Here is a 17,628-nt window from a genome sequence, read left to right on the forward strand (position 1 = left end):
CCGGATAAAGACCTGTTTATTCCTACTCTCTGTTTCCTGTCTGTCAACCAATTCTCAATCCATGCCAGTATATTCCCCCTAATCCCATATGCTTTAATTTTGCACAGTAACCTCTTGTGTGGGATCTTATCAAAAGCCTTCTGAAAATACAAATACACCACATCCACTGGTTCTCCCCTATCTATTCTATTAGTTACATCCTCAAAAAACTCCAGTAGATTTGATTTCCCTTTCATAAACCCATGCTGACTTTTTCCAATCCTGTTAATGTCTTCCAAGTGTTCTGTTATCACATCTTTTATAAAAGACACTAGCATTTTCCCCACTACTGATGTTAGGCTAACTGGTCTGTAATTCCCTGTTTTTTCTCTCCCTCCTTTTTTAAATAGTGGGGTTACATTTGCCAATCTATAGGAACTGTTCCAGAGTCTATGGAATTTTGGAAGATGATCACCAATGCACCCACTATTTCCAGGGCCACTTCCTTTCGTTCTCTGGGATGTAGATTATCAGGCCCTGGGGATTTGTCAGCCTTTAGCCCCATTAATTTCTCTAGCACTATTTTTTTTACTGATATTGGTTTCCTTCAGTTCCTCCCTCTCAAAAGACCTTTGGCTCCCTAACATTTCTGGGAGGTTATTTGTGTCCTCCTTTGTGAAGACAGAGCCAAAGTATGTGTTTAATTGTTCTGCCATTTCTTTGTTCCCCATTATAATTTCCCCCATTTCTGACTGTAAGGGACCTACATTTGTCTTCACTAATCATTTTCTCTTGACATATTTATAGAAGCTTTTACAGTCAGTTTTTAAGTTCCCTGCTAGTTTCCTCTCATACTCTATTTTTCCCCTCCTAATCAATCTCTTTGTCCTCCTTTGCTGAATTCTAAACTGCTCCCAATCCTCAGGCTTGCCGCTTTTTCTGGCAATTTTATATGTCTCCTCTTTGGATCTAATGCTATCCTTAATTTCTTTTGTAAGCCATGGTTGAGCCACCTTTCCTGTTTTATTTTTGCACCAGACAGGAATGAATAATTGTTGTAATTCCTGCACACGTTCTTTAAATATTAGCCATTGCCTATCCACCGTCATCCCTTTTAGTAAAGTTCCCCAATCTATCATAGCCTACTTGCACCTCATACTTTCGTAATTTCCTTTATTTAGATTCAGGACCCTAGTTTCGGATTCAATTACTTCACTCTCCATCTTATTGAGGAATTCTATCATGTTATGGTCGCTCTTCCCTAAGAGACCCCGCACAACATGATTGTTAATTAATCTTTTCTCATTGCACAATACCCAGTCTAGGATCGCCTGTTCTCTAGTTGGTTCCTCAATGTATTGGTCTAGAAAGCCCTCACGTGCACACTCCAGGAATTCCTCCCCCACAGTATTATTGCTAATTTGGTTTGACCAATCTATATATATAAATTAAAGTCACCCATGATTATAGTTGTACCCTTCTTACATGCGTCTCTAATTTCTGTTTAATGCCCTCCCCTACATCTCCACTTCTGTTTGGGAGCCTATAGACAACCCCCACCAACGTTTTCTGCCCCTTGGTGTTTCTTAGCTCCACCCATACAGATTCCACATCATGATTTTCCGAGCCAATATCCTTCCTCACTATTGCATTGATTTCCTCCTTTACTAACAACGCTACCCCACCTCCTTTCCCTTTTTGTCTGTCCTTCCTAAATATTGAATACCCCTGGATGTTCAGTTCCCATCCTTGGTCACCCTGCAGCCATGTCTCTGTAATCGCAACTATATCATAACCGTTAATATCTATCTGCGCTGTTAATTCATCTGGCTCATTGCGAATGCTCCGTGCATTAAGATACAATACCTTTAGACTTGTCTTTTTAAGATTGCTAGTCATCTTAGTTTTATTTTGCACTATGACCCTATTTGTTTTTCGTCCTTGTTTTCTCTGCCTTCCACTATTGCTTCTTCCCTTTCTGTCTTTTGTTTCTATCCTTGTTTTCCCCTCCTCTGTCTCCCTGCTCAGGTTCCCATCCCCCTGCCATTCTAGTTTAAACCTTCCCCAACAGCACTAGCAAACACACCCGCGAGGATATCGGTCCCGGTCCTGCTCGGGTGTAACCCGTCCCGCTTGTACAGGTCCCACCTTCCCCAGAACCGGTCCCAATGTCCCAGGAATCTAAATCCCTCCCTCCTACACCATCCCTGCAGCCACGCTTTCATCTGCTCCTCCTTTAAGACGCTCCTTAAAACCTACCTCTTTCACCAAGCTTTTGGTCACCTGTCTTAATATCTCCTTATGTGGCTTGGTGTCAAATTTTGTTCGATAACGCTCCTGTGACGCGCCTTTGGAGGTTTTACTATGTTAAAGGTGCTATATATCTCTGCAAGTTGTTGTTGCTTTACAGTATGATCACACAGTCCTACCAGTGATAATCAGCAGTGTGACTTTTATGGGTTCAGCTTGTCCTGTGACTTTTTTTATAAGATTGCATGGAGGGATGTGCTCCACGGAGGTCTTGTGATCTCTTAAATTTAAGATCAAACATTAGCTCAACAAAAAGCCCCACATAAGAAATTGGCAGTTTAAATGACTGACTACCAAGCAAATGGTTGTCATTCTGAATGTGGACATATTATCCTGTCGATCGTTTCCATGAATGGGCTGTGTGACGTTTCATCCACTGCACTTGTGAGGTTTCTTGCAGATTCTTAGCCCAAGCACTTAGCAACCACAGCCTTGCAGAAATGGGCCATCCCTCAGGATGTGGAGAAAACAAAATGGTTTCCTAGTCTTGCCACAAATGTGTCATCTGATGCTGATGGTGAAACCTCCTTTGGACCAGCTATCACTCTGTATCTAACCTATGTTATCCATGCTTGATGCTGACATTTGGTTCAAAAGTCTATATATATTTTTTCTTAATGTGAAATGATTGCTCCAGCCTGCTGATCATCACATCACTGTGCTGGTATATCAGGGGTTCAAAACTAATGTCAATTTTAGAACAATGAATAGAGGATACACTGGTTGTTCTGAGTTCTGTGGGAGAAGTTTCAAAGTAAATATGGAGCTGTAGACTTTAAAGAAAGCTGCAAGCCCATCATTGATATGTTTTTATCAGTAGTCTGCCATTTGATACGAGATCCAAACCCTCACTGTGTGAAGTTGGCCACATCCACCATCCATTGCTCTCTATAAACCTAAATGAACAACCTCATAATACTCATTGAATCAACTGCAACCATCACCTCATTTACTGAACTCAGCCACAAGTGTCTTTTTTTTAATCTTCACCCTATTCTCCCCTCCTTTACTGAAGATTAATTCTGGGCTTTAGTTGTACAAGTGTTGATAACAGGCTGATACCTCATCCAAAGTGGCCATTTTATATGACAGAGAGTTTTGGCAGGCTGTTCAATCATGTAAGTTAGTTAGATAATGTCTCCTGTGAGGCAAGTCATTTTTTCCACTGCTGTCTGGCCAGAGTAAGATATTTGACTCCAATCAGAGTATCATCTTGCCTTACATCCAGCAGATATTGGTTCTCCATGGTTGATGTTTATATTTACAAGTCTGCAACAGACCTGCCTTGTCTCTGGCTTGTCTTTAGGTGGACACGTCTTTAGCCTGACTCACAGCTCCCTACCAGGAGGACCGCTAGATAGTCTGGATCCTAACTTTTGAGGTGTCCGGCTTGGATGGGCTTACCAGAGGTTATACTCCCAGAAGCATATCTCGTAGGGTCACAGGAGCACACCATCTCAAGGTGTAGCCCTAGTGAAGGTATTCAATCATGGGGGCCGAGCCCAATCTTTTCCTTATCCAAGGTCCACTCACAAGCACTTACCAGCAAGAATCCCTGGAGTGGTTAAAAGTGGCGTCCCTAGTCCAGTTGTAACACCCCACTACTACTCTGGCTTGAGATCAACTCATATGGCACAGACCATTCTGAAGGTGTGTGCTGACTCTCTGCATGCCTTCAAGGGGGAGCTGGACTGGTTCTTGACTGGGACAGAGATCACATCATGCAGAAAGTAAGTGGTTTAACAGATTACAAACTTTTGGTCCAGGTGATTTCCTGGACTGATTTCGATCACCTGAGGGAGTTGGAGAACAATTTTCCAGAGTTTCTTTTTTCCTTATTGGCCTTGGGTTTTTCCTCTGTTTTGTTTCCCTGTCCGAGGAGCTGCGGGGTGGTGGTGGGGGTAGGCGGAGTCTAACCACGATGCTACAGCCACTCAACATTTCATATGGTTCAATGTCACACCATGTTTTGAACTTACTCAATGTGCCATTAAGGGGGTTCATCACGGTCAAGCTTGTTATGTCAGTTGAATGGAAAACTGAATGGGATGGGTCCAGAAGTGCAGGGAAATCATAAGGAAGAAGGAGTACACCACCCTGACCATTGTTAATAAATACATTTTTTGACCTAATGGAAAGCTTTGAGGCAGCTATTCAATGTCTCATTACACTAATGGCTGTAACGCAGATTCTTGACATATTTAAGTCACATATTCAGCTTTTGTCACTGACTCCGAATGACTTCCTTCCTCGGCGCACCCATTTTAAACTCCTCTTTCTTGATTTCAAATCCCTACGCAGCCTTGCTGCAGCCTATCCCTGCAATCCCAGTCAATCCTCGACCTTAGCAAACATTTGGTGCTTTGCCGACTCTGATCTCATGTGTTTCCTCCCCATCCCCTCACTCCTCTTTACTGTCATTGGGAGTCACTGAAACTCATTTCCCAAACTATTCTGCCTTGTCACCTCTCTCCCCATCTTCAGAAGTCTTCTCCGAACCTACCTCTTTGACCATGCGTTTAGTCGGCCCTCTTCTATGCCCGTAACTTCTTATCTACTTCATGCTTGGTACCCTATGATCACCTGCAAAGTAACTTGGGGCAGTTGTGACGTGAAAGGCACTATATAAATGTAAATGATCATAGAATCATAGCATCTTACAGCATAGCCATCTTACCTCACTGATCCCCTCAACCCTAAGGGAATCAAGGGATATGGGGATAGGGTGGGAAAGTGGAGTTGAGGTTGAAGATCAGCCATGATCTTATTGAATGGTGGGACAGGCTCGTGGGGCCTTATGGCCTACACCTGTTCCTATTTCTTATGTTCTTATGTTCTTACATCTCCGCGTGCACCCATCTCTAATATTAGGCTACTCCTTGATTCCCCCATGTTCCCATTGGTAGCCATTTGTTTAGCCACTACACTTTTGCCTATTTTCCTGCACCTTCTTCAAAACCTCTCTTTCTGAACATGCTTTCGGCCCCTCTCTCTGACCCACTCCACTTTTCCCCCTTGCACCACCTCCACCATTTTCTTTTTCTCCTTCTTTAATGTCAAATTCACTCCAAAGCCACTGCCTGAACTCGAGGAGGTAGATTTTCATCCTGAAATCAATGGAATAAAAATCAGGTGGGTTCGATAAAGGGCCTGTGATCTGCCCCACCAGATTAGCGTGAAGGCATAAATCTATCCTGAGGAGCGCTGTAGAAATTCAAGCTGCTGTTAAAAGGTAGTCCTACATGGCAAAATTGAACATTCCCTTACACTTAAGGAAGAGCGTAAATGTGTGACAAGATTCAACTGCAATTCATTGATCTTACACAATACATTACACAGCATTCGGCAGGCAAATTGCTTGTCACACATTAACAGGGCATCGTCACGCTATCTCAGGCTGAGCCTCAGAGTAAAGACCCAGGACTGACTTGGTTTCAGTCAGTAAGCAATTCGCTTAATGATGAGGAAGGAAAGTGGGTGTGAGAGAAAGAGAAAGGGAGAGGGAACAAATTTACTAAACTTTTATAGCCTTGCATTCCTCCCTACTGTTTGTGTAATTATTCTCATCCACGTTTTAGCTATCACGTGGCGTTCCAGCTCTAATTACCATGTTAAGTCAGCGCCACAGATAATGAAAAGTATTTACCACCCATCAAGAGCAGACATCAGTCCTATCCCATTAGTTTGTTAATGAGACCAATACAATTTTGTGTCAAGGCAAACAGCAGTGCAAACATCTTGAAATTTTAGCTTATGATGCATGTTTTTTAAAAATTATTTCCCCCCACCCCCGCTTTTTCCTTCGGAGATTCTTACCGTGGCACTCACCGACCCCAAAAACCAATAGGCCTTTTATCTTGGTATAAATGCCAGATCCACTAGTCGGTGAACTCCTGCACTGATCCACAGGTTCAGGGGGATCTCTTCATTTATAAAAATTGGGTGGGCTCCTGTGTCCTTAGTGATGCATCACAGGCTCCCGTCCATGGTGTAGAGACCGCAAAATGCGGCTTTGGGTATTTGGTCTGGGGAGATTGGGTGGATGTGGGGGGGAGGGGGTGAGTTTATTGTATGGGGTCCTGCCATGAACATGCTGCATTGTGATCCTTGGTCCCCTTTATAATGGGGATAAGAATAAAATTATAAAAATCTTTGGGTATCCGGGCCACATCCCAGACTCGGACCCCAAAGGTGGACCCCACTTCTGCCGATTGGAAGGCCAGTTCGCCTGCTGTCTTTCGGCATAACGGCCTTTGGATGTCCTACCATGCCAGGCAACTGGGAACGTCCGGCCTGGGTGTCCCCGCCCCTGGCCACGCCCGCTCTTATGTTGCTGCTCTTCCTTGATGGAGGCAGAGGCTTCGTCACTAAGAAGCTCCTGCAGAGATTGCCAGAGAAGGCTCAGACTTGGTCTAATTTGCAGTCCTTCCACACTAATGCAAGTTAGTTAGTTGCTTTCTTTCTTTCTCCCTTTCTAGAAGTTTTGAATTTTGTGGGGTGATCGATTGTACTCCTTTTGGTGGGGGCGGGGATCCTTTAAAATTGAAATCTCCTCCTGCCCACTCGAGCAATACTGGAGTGCACAGTTTGCATATTTGGGTGGATGTATTCAAGGGGGCTCCATCACTTCCAGAGCAAAATCTCGGATCCAGCAGAATATCCCTGCCACTGATTTTCCCGTCCTAGATCTGCCCCGAATCTGGGCGGATTTCCAGCAGAAAATGTGGGCACTGAATATTCATGTGATTTACTGATCTAATGTGAGCAGCACTGTATTTGTTGGACTACACTGCAATCGATTCCAACAAGCACCAGCTGTTCATTTCTAGTTGTATGTTTTCTGGATAAATTACTCCCATCGGTTTCTACAGACAAGCTTTCCAGCACCAGCTGCAGGTCCTGGTGACTTCTTGTGCTACCAATCCCTCATCTAATGCTTCACTGCACATAAGGTTGCCAACTCTGATTGGACGTATTCCTGGAGTTTTTATCACATGACCTCCTGCCTCCAAACACCTCACCCTCACACTCCCGCCATTGGTCACCCGACACATCCATCCTCATGACGGGCCGTCTTCCCACGCCAATTGGAAACCGAAGAGACACTTCATCACCTGATTGGATGAGTCTTGACTGTCGTTGAAACAGTCTTTTCTCCCCACCCCCATCGCCAATATTTTTAGGACTAAGAAACAAAAGTGTTTGAAGAAAATTGAAAGAAAACACAATTTATTTTTGATAAAATGACTCTTCTCTTGGGTTGCTCGCAGCAATGTCCTGGAGATTAATATGAACATACAATCAATGACGGACTTGAAAGAAACCCTCTGATCCAACCAGCCTGTCCCACACAATTGTGACACACTCCCCACCCCACCTGAAACCATGTGATCTCCTGGGAGAGACGAAAAACTGGATAAAAACCCGGGCCAATTTGGGGGAAAAAAATTGGAGAATTTCCTCTCATCTCAGACACCAGGACAATCCTGGAGGATTGGCGAGCCTAACTGTACAGCAACAATGTTGTCTTGCTAAAGGAAATGGAACCTTGCTCAGTGCCCTGCGTTCGTGCAGCATTTGTAAATGGTGACAGATAGATCTTAGTGCTTGCTCCATAAAACAAGTAAAACGATCTTACTTCGCGATCGTGAAGACTAGTAACAAATTTCTTCTTTATTCACAGACCAACATTTAAAGAGACAAGCGGAGGAGAATCAAGCTGAGAGTCAGATAACTGGAGCTGGTATGTCCCAGGAACTTCAACCACACCACGATCCAGGTCAGGAATACTCTGCATATTTTTATCTCGAGACCGAATAATTCATTGTGGTTATTAAGAAAACTCATTACAGGGGAAAATCCTTTAGCAGAAGGGGGCTGGTTGCTACATGTGTTTATTTCCAGGGCCTGGACATACACGTTAACCACCTGTGTTCTATGTAGAAGGATCTAAGGGGTGATTTAATTGAGGTGTTTAAGATGATTAAAGGATTTGATAGGGTAGATAGAGAGAAACTGTTTCCTCTGGTGGGGGAGTCCAGAACAAGGGGGCATAACCTTAAAATTAGAGCTAGGCCATTCAGGGGTGATGTCAGGAAGTACTTCTTCACACAAAGGGTAGTGGAAATCTGGAACTCTCCCCCAAAAAGCTGTTGAGACTGGGGGTCAATTGAAATTTCAAAACTGATTGATAAATTTTTGTTAGGCAAGGTATTAAGGGATATGGAACCAAGGCGGGTAAATGGAGTTAAGATGTAGATCAGCCATGATCTAATTGAATGGCGGAACAAGCTAGAGGGTCTGAATGGCCTACTCCTGTTCCTATGTGGACAGTCAGCACCAGAACTCAGTACTGCTTTGTCCACTCTTGTTATTCGGAATCATTGCACAACAGCCCTGTGCTACATGGGGTTGGGCTCAGTTTGAGTTTGAAAGCACACGGGTTCAGCAGGAAAGTTATGGCGCAAAGAGACTTGAGGGGGTTAGGTCGTGAAGAAGCCCAACTCATGAAGTAAAACTTAAGTATCTTGTATAGTTCTGGAATATGTTAAATATGGTTCTGTGACCAATTCTCAGTCCTTTTGCAAAGCAAGCTTTTACGCTAATGAAAACTGATTAAACGCTAAAATTCATGCAAAGAGTTGATGGATCCACATCTGGCTCTGAAAGCAATTTTCTGCAAACCCGTTAATTTAATTAGTACCAAATACAAAACAAATTGGAAACATCTGATCGCAGGACCAAGGAAAGTCCAAATAAAACAAACTGGAAACATCCGATTACAGCACCAAAGCAAAGTACGCATGAAACAAATGGGAAATATCCGATCATATTGTGAAGATCAGCCATTCAATCTGATTCAAACTGTGCGTTTTATCAAAAAAAATCATGTTAAGCAAGTGTAACAAATCTAACTTTTGCATCCAGACCATAGACACAGGAGTCAAAAGTGTTCTTTTTTACAAAATGGATATTATCTTCCAATAAAATAAAAAATAAAAGGAGTTATCACTATAAATAAGGGGTAATTTCATAATCCTGAGCTCCCAGTAGGTCCGAATCAGTCACCCCATTCGATTTGAAGTCATGGAGGGTAAAGTTGGGCGGGTGTTAATTGAGTGTCTGACCCTAAGCCGCAGTGTTTCTGCTGGGTGGGTTAGGTCAAAATTGGGACTTGTATTCTCTGCTGTCCAGCCTCTATTCCACTGCCTGGTCTGCTTCTGCAGGCTCGGTATTCTGCTCCTCCACTGGGTAACTTTTCACTCTACGCTGAGCTGGCTCTGATCTGTTCCAGCTGGTTCCCCTCCTGCTCCGGATCCTGCTCCCTTGCTGCAGAATGATCTCTGCTTTGCTGCTTTGCACTCGCTTCCCATGGCTGCTGACTCCACTCATCCTTCAGAATTCCTCCGTCACCCTTCGCTGGACTGGAATAGAATCGGCTCCTCAAGCTCGTATTGCTGTTCTCGATCTTGTGTGCTTCTCACCTCCCTACAGCTGCTCCTCGGACCAGCTCCCTCATCTGCACTGATCCTCTGAATTCGCCTTTCACCCGCCCCTGGCTCCCTGGACTTTACTGCTCTTGATCCTCGAGCTTCACTCCTACTGCTCCTCACTTCTACATAAGAACATAAGAAATAGGAGCAGGAGTAGGCCATATGCCCCCTCGAGCCTGCTCTGCCCTTTATTAAGATCATGGCTGATCTTCAACCTCAACTCCACTTGATCCCCATATCCCTTGATTCCCTTAGAGTCCAAAAATCTATCTACCTCAGTCTTAAATATACCCAATGACTGAGCATCTCCTCTGCTGATGTATTGGGTCTGCTGATGCGTACTGTTAACATCTGAGGCTAATACATACCTTCGCTGGACTCCTGGATCAACGTCTGCAGGCTCATGCCCGAACCTTCACTTCTCCACAGCCCCCAGTTTCCACTGGTCAACCTCTAGCAATGCACCCCTGGAACACAAATGTCTCTGAACCTGGACATTGGTTCGTTGATGCTCCAAGCTAACTCCAGCCTGTCTACAAGTTAACGTCATCACACCACAGGACGTCATCCTTGAACTTTGGACTCTCCCATATCATCTGTTCCTTGTCCTCCATTTATGATCAGCACGTATCTCTTCTAATCTCTGCGATGTCAATGAATTCCCTCTGTGTCCACTCACGTGTACATTTGGCAGCCACTCTGGACCCGAGCCCATTACTTCCATTTCCATTTTGGCCCCTCTCAGGCCCTTCTCTCCTGTCTCCTCCATTTCCTGTGACCCAGTGTTGCCACCTTTCATTTTTCTTCTCTCGGGTACTCTGCACTCCCCATCCCTTCCCCAACCCATCACTATTCCTCTGCCTTCCCTACTTTCCTGTCGCTATCCCAGGCTTGAATTCCCCTTGGATAAGCCCACAGCTACCCCATCATTGGTGCATGTGGCTTCAGCTGTCTAGCCCCAATGTGCAACAATTGCCTCCTTAAACTTCACCTCTCCTCTTTTAAGAACCTCCTTAAAACCCATCTCTTTTTGGTCAAAGCGGATATGGGAAGAGACCCAGTAACTGGTATTGTCTGATGTTCTGAAGTACTTTTTTTCTGCACATTAGTCTTTCGAAGTGACAGTATAACTTTGCACTATCCTTTCGAATATTCCTTCTATGGCTCAGCATCCATTTTTGTCTGATTATGCTTCTGTGAAGTGCCTTGGGACATTTTTCTACTTTAAAGGTGCTATATAAATCATAGAATCATACAATCATAGAATGATGCAGCACAGAAGGAGGCCATTTGGCCCATCGTGCCTGTGCCTGCTCTTTGAAAAAGCAATCCAATTAGTCCATTCCCCTCCTCTTTTCCTGTAGTCCTGCAAATTTTTCCCCTTCCAAGTATTTATCCAATTCCATTGTAGTAGTAGTAGTTGTATATGTTGTACAGGATTTCAGTTCTCAAACCAGCATGGTGTATGTGGAGTTAAATTTCCGCTGGAGAGAACAGCTTCCTCTAAAACTGTGTCCATTCAACTACTTTATCTTAATATTTAATGTATTTGTAACAACAACAAATTCCATTTATATAGTGCCTTTCATATGGAAAACTGTCCCAAAGCACTTCGCAGGAGCATAAAGGGACAAAAATGGATCCTACTAGCATCATTTATTTTTGGCTTGCAGGACAGAATTATAGTCGGCTCCAATCTGCCTGAAACTCCACCAAATCAGGTGCTGAAAATCAAAATCCCCAACACACCTCAGTAAATAAATCTCATCCATTGCTTGCATCCCTTTTCAGAAATTCTTAAACCTGCCAATCCTGCACACCTTTCAAGGGCTTGTGATTTTTTTTCCCCTACGTTGAAATATTTGAGTTGAGGAGCTGATCATATATTTTGATAAGTGGCTTTAAAAATCAATAAAAATAATTAAATTAGATGATAAAGGAGTCCCTGTCGAACAATCTGGGGAGAATGTCACTGAATTAGCCAGTTAACCAGCTGCTTCCATGTCTTGTGTCCCTCGCAATGTAATCGTGATTGACAGCAAGAGACAGCAAGTGCACACCAGGGAATATTTCATCTTACTGTATCTTGACATCCAAATCAAATACATTTGCAATGTTAGGGAAGATGTCGGTGCTTTACTTGCAGAGTATGTTCAAAATGCAAATTTCACATTGCAGGTGTAGCAGCTTTAATATAAAAGCACAAGGGCTGAAGAAGAGGCCTTGATTGATTCAAAAATAATGATATATTTTTATAATAGTAAACATAGCAGTCTCTCACAGGAAGTATTCGTCCTTCTACTATTGTTAACATAATTAAACATTGTGCTTGAAATGTCTGCGTGAACTTATCCCAATGAATCATAATTTTAATGGCTCGTTTTGATGTTTTAAAGCATTAACAGCGAAATTCAATGATAAGCTGTATAATCAGGAAATTAAACTGGGCCGACTGCAAAAGACGGTGGAAAACATTTCTGCCAACATGAATGATGTGCGGAGTGTGCTGTACTCTCTGGAGGGCAAGATTAATGAAGATAATGGGAAAGATCTACAGTCAACCTCTAAAGGTACGGCGAATGCTTCAAGCTTGCTATCGGGTTGTACTTTTGAATTGGTCAAAGATTCAGCCTCATTAACTTAGATCCCAAAGACGTTCAAACCTAAACAAAATGGATCTCTTGTCCCTATCTGTTTGTGAAGAATGGCCGATATACAGGTTCTGCAAATTGGGGTTGAACAGTCAGTCTTCAAGTTCTGAGAGTGCGGATTGCAGGTTTCTTTGAATCCACAGTTCAGATGACAAAGGCCATGTTGTGAATGGGAACTGCCTCCTCAGGACCGTTTCGTAAATGGGTTAAGAAAATAGGAAATAGGAGCAGGAGTCAGCCATACGGCCCCTCGAGCCTGCTCTGCAATTCAATAAGGTCATGGCTGATCTTCAACCTCAACTCCACCTTCCTGCCTAATCCCCATATCCCTTGATTCCCTTAGAGTCCAAAAATTTATTGATCTCAGTCTTGAATATATTCAACAACTGAGCATTCACAGCCCTCTCGGGTAGAGAATTCCAAAGATTCACAACCCTCTGAGTGAAGAAGTTTTTTCCTCATCTCAGTCCTAAATGGCCGACCCCTTGTCCTGAGACTATGCCCCCTAGTTCTAGACTCTCCAGCCAGGGGAAACAACCTCACAGCATCTACCCTGTCAAGCCCTCTTGGAATTTTACATGTTTCAATGAGATCACCTCTCATTCTTCTAAACTCCAGAGAGTATAGGCCCATTCTACTCAATCTCTCCTCATAGGACAACCCTCTCATCCCAGGAATCAATCTAGTGAACCTTCGTTGCACCGTTTCGAAGGCAAGTATATCTTTCCTTAGATAAGGAGACCAAAACTGTACACAATACTCCAGGTGTGGTCTCACCAAAGCCCTGTACAATTGCAGCAAGACTTCCTCACCCTTGTACTCCAACCCCATTGCAATAAAGGCCAACATACCATTTGCCTTCCTAATTGCTTGCTGTACCTGCATGTTAACTTTCTGTGTTTCATGTACAAGGACACCCAAATTTGTCTGAACACCAACATTCAATAGTTTCTCACCATTTAAAAAATATCCTGTTTTTCTATTCTTCCTACCAAAGTGAATAACCTCACTTTTCCCCACATTATACTCCATCTGCCACCTTCTTGCCCGCTCACTTAATCTGTATATATCCCTTTGCAGACTCTTTGTGTCCTCCTCACAGCCTACTTTCCCACCTAGCTTTGTATTGTCTGCAAACATGGATACATTACACTCAGTCCCTTCATCTAAGTCATCAATATAGATTGTAAATGATGTGGAGATGCCGGTGATGGACTGGGGTTGACAATTGTAAACAATTTTACAACACCAAGTTATAGTCCAGCAATTTTATTTTAAATTCACAAGCTTTCGGAGATTTTCTCCGAAAGCTTGTGAATTTAAAATAAAATTGCTGGACTATAACTTGGTGGTGTAAAATTGTTTAGATTGTAAATAGCTGAGGCCCAAACACTGATCCTTATGTCACCCCACTAGTTACAGCCTGCCAACCTGAAAATGACCCGTTTATTCGTACTCTCTGTTATCTGTCTGCTAACTAATCCTCTATCCATGCTAATATATTACCCCCAACCCCATGAGCCCTTATCTTGTGTAACAACCTTTTATGTGGCACCTTATCGAATGCCTTTTGAAAATCCAAATATACTACATCCACTGGTTCCCTTTTGTCTACCCTGCTAGTTACATCCTCAAAAAACTCTAATAGATTTGTCAAATATGTTGACTCTGCCTAATGATATTATGATTTTCTAAGTGTCTCATTACCATGTCCTCAATAATAGATTGTAGCATTTTCCCGACGACTGATATCATTATAACTGGCCTATAGTTCCTTGTTTTCTCTCTCCTTCCTTTCTTGAATAGCGGGGGTTACATTTGCTTCCTCCCAATCCACTAGGACCGTTCGAGAATCTAGGGAATTTTGGAAGATCACAACCAATGCATCCACTATCTCTGCAGCCACCTATTTTAGAACCCTAGGATGCAGGCCATCAGGTCCAGGGGATTTGTCTGTTTTTAGTTCCATTAATTTCTTCAGTACGTTTTCTTAACTAATATTAATTACTTTAAGTTCCTCACTCTCACTTGGTTCCCCACTATTTCTGGTATTTTTTTTGTCTTCTACTGTGCATGCAGGCTGCACTCACACCCATTTGCCCATCCTGCCAACCCCCCACCCCCAATCCTTAGACCTACACCTGCACGCCAAAGTTAAATATATGACCACCCAAGTAGCCAAATCAAATGAGAGAATTAAGTTATGTAAAATCACATAAAAAAGGGAAACCCTCCCATCAATCACAAGATGGTCCAGAGAGACCATCACTGAATTAGATTATCAAACAGCTGCTTCCATATCTGATTGACAACGGTTCCCTCTTTGCTGCACGCCAGGGAATATTTCATCTCACATTATCCTGACATCCGAATCAAACACACTTGGAATTCTGGGGCGGATATCTGTTTAGGAGTTTCATTCAGTGCCCCCTCCTCAGCTGCCAAGATTCCAATGTGATTTACCTGTGCGCTGACAGAAAATGGACTCGTGTTACATTCTTCCACCCCAAACTGCTGCGGCCTGGACATGGTCCCAGACCCAGCACAACCTCACAAGGCATCAGACAAGCCTCACGTAGCGACCTATGCTCAGAATATCTTGCTGCTGCATCGATGTGTTCCTAAACAGCTCATTCCCCCCACCGCAGCCAATCCCAAAACACGTCTACCTTTCTTACTGTGGCTCCAAACCTTCACCACACCTATATGAAGGGACATTTTGTCCCCTTTACACATGTGCTTGAGGTGCTGACCTACTCAACTCTGAAATTCAGCCACAACTTCAGTGGCGGCACTGTAACATTAATGGGGTGACTGCAGGTCCTGGAGGCACTGCACCCCACCTTCCAGAGGCACCTCAGTGCAAGACTGTCTTTTGGATGAAACATTAAACTGAGACCCCGTTTACCTTCTCAGGTGGACGTAAAAGATTGCATGGCACTTTTCGAAGAAGAGAAGGGGAGATCTCCTAGTGTCCTGGCCAATATTTATCCGTGATCCTACACCAGCAAAGCAGATTATCTGGTTATTTATCTATTGCTGTTTGTGGGACCTTGCTGTGTGAAAAATAGCCATTGTATTTTACATAAGAACATAAGAAATAGGAGCAGGAGTAGGCCAATCGGCCCCTCGAGCCTGCTCCACCATTCAATAAGATCTTGGCTGATCTGATCCTAACCTCAAATCTAAATTCATGTCCAATTTCCTGCCCGCTCCCCGTAACCCCTAATCCCCTTTACTTCTAGGAAACTGTCTATTTCTGTTTTAAATTTATTTAATGATGGAGCTTCCACAGCTTTCTGGGGCAGCAAATTCCACAGGCCTACTACCCTCTGAGTGAAGAAGTTTCTCCTCATCTCAGTTTTGAAAGAGCAGCCCCTTATTCTAAGATTATGCCCCCTAGTTTTAGTTTCACCCATCCTTGGGAACATCCTTACCTCATCCACCCGATCAAGCCCCTTCACAATCTTATATGTTTCAATAAGGTCGCCTCTCATTCTTCTGAACTCCAATTTTCCGACATAACAAGTACTTAATTGGCTGCGTAAAGCTTTGGGACATCCTGAAAACATGAAAAATACAGTATAAATGCAAGACCTTCTTTTTTTACTTTGCCCATTCATAAAAGCCCGCAATAGGGTTGCTCACTCACTGGTCGGCATGAACCTTTCCCAGCCAGCAGAGAATGACCGACCACCTGAAGCAGTTGCCGGTCTTGTTATTTTGCTACTGTGGAATGCACCTCAAGATATAAAATGAGATTTGGAGACGACTTCTCTTTGAAGCATCCTAGAGCTATGAAGCACGCACAAGAAAGGCCCACCTGCTCCAGAGGAATATTTTATCCATGTCTACTCCCTGCCCGCCACGCCAAAAGGAGATGCTTGCTGTTGTTAGTGAGGTGAATCGCTGGCTTGAAGCAGCTAGCCGTTAAGCACAGAACCACCTGAAGCACAGCCTGAGCAATAAATAGATAGATAATACCAGTCACTGTAGGAGCTGCAGGATAGTGAGTCAGTTAGTAGTCTTCTATAAATGGTGTAAATAAACAGAAGGATTGGCCCCGAAAATGCGTAGGACGTGATCCAACAGTCACACTAGGATTGCACTTGTCCGTACCCTCCAGCGCTGGAGCCCCAGGAGTTTGCGGCGTTAGTGGGAGGGCAGCTTAATTTGCATGGGGTTTGCGGGCACTTGTGCACGTAGGCTCCCACCTGCCCCATGCTGCCGGAAATTCCAGAAAAATGCCCTTCCCCCCTGGAGCCCCCTGAACCCTAACCCCCTCAGCCCTCAATCCCATGTAAGGGGGCTGATCCATCTTCCCTGGTCTGGATTCTCCCCCCCCCTCCCCCTGCTCCCCTTGGGGCCCATTTCTGCCTCATGTCACTTGATGCACTGGCCTCCAGTGTTAGATTGGCTCCCTTATGGGCTGCAAAAACCGGGAACTCCCAGCCTAGGGAGTCCTCACCACCCCAGGCCTGGTCTGGAAGAGGTTCCACCCTTTACAAAACCAAGCAGGAAATCCAACTAAAATTGGGACCGGGCGTATCCAGGTGCTGACCTTCTTCCAAGCTTTTCCGCAGGACCCCACGCCAGAGTTATAATGGTCGAGGGAATTTCCCCCCCCTCCCAGTTAGTTTGTAATATAGCCAAGATTTCTCCTGAATGAGCTGGTGAGGTAGGTTGTCTTCCTCCATCAAGAAAGATGTACTTGCTTGAGTCCAGTTCTGACATTCGTAAGATGCCTACCATGACAGCAGACAAATGGGTTGTAAATTTTACATTGAGCTGCAGTATTGATGTATGCAGCTGTCAGTTTTATTAACCTCAAATGGCACTGTTAACTCATTCTTTTTTTAATGTGGTGCACTTAGCTCAGCTGGCCCACACTGAGAATGTGCTTTCCCCATCCCCACAGAGAAGTGAGTTCCCGTGCAATCAATGGAAATTGACTGAGCTCTGCAGCTACAGAAGGTCAAAGGTCTTTTGTTAAATTATGTATCGGGCTCAGTCTAGTCCCAGTACAATTGAGTCCACAGCACACTGCCGAAATTGCCTCGTTTCACAGTCAGGTATGTTTGTGACCCAGGGCTCCAAGAGGGCGGTGCTTTCAAAAGACTCTGAAACTGGAAATTGTTGACTAAGATTTTCATTGTTAGAGAATTCCTAAGATAAGAAGCATCTCATTTGATTTA

At 43.9% G+C, this 17,628-nt stretch overlaps 1 protein-coding gene across 1 annotated transcript in view; it reads left to right on the forward strand.

Annotated features, from left to right (window-relative positions):
• The window catches only part of LOC137330088 (multimerin-1-like), a 65,852-nt gene that overhangs the window by 22,659 nt on the left and 25,565 nt on the right, over window positions 1-17,628 (forward strand). The window contains exons 4-5 of the mRNA XM_067994467.1: window positions 7,973-8,068; window positions 12,179-12,352. Of these exons, the coding sequence (XP_067850568.1) occupies window positions 7,973-8,068; window positions 12,179-12,352 (270 nt within the window). The remainder of the gene's footprint in view (window positions 1-7,972; window positions 8,069-12,178; window positions 12,353-17,628) is intronic.

Source organism: Heptranchias perlo, chromosome 1, assembly GCF_035084215.1.
Source record: "Heptranchias perlo isolate sHepPer1 chromosome 1, sHepPer1.hap1, whole genome shotgun sequence".
Taxonomy (NCBI): domain Eukaryota; kingdom Metazoa; phylum Chordata; class Chondrichthyes; order Hexanchiformes; family Hexanchidae; genus Heptranchias; species Heptranchias perlo.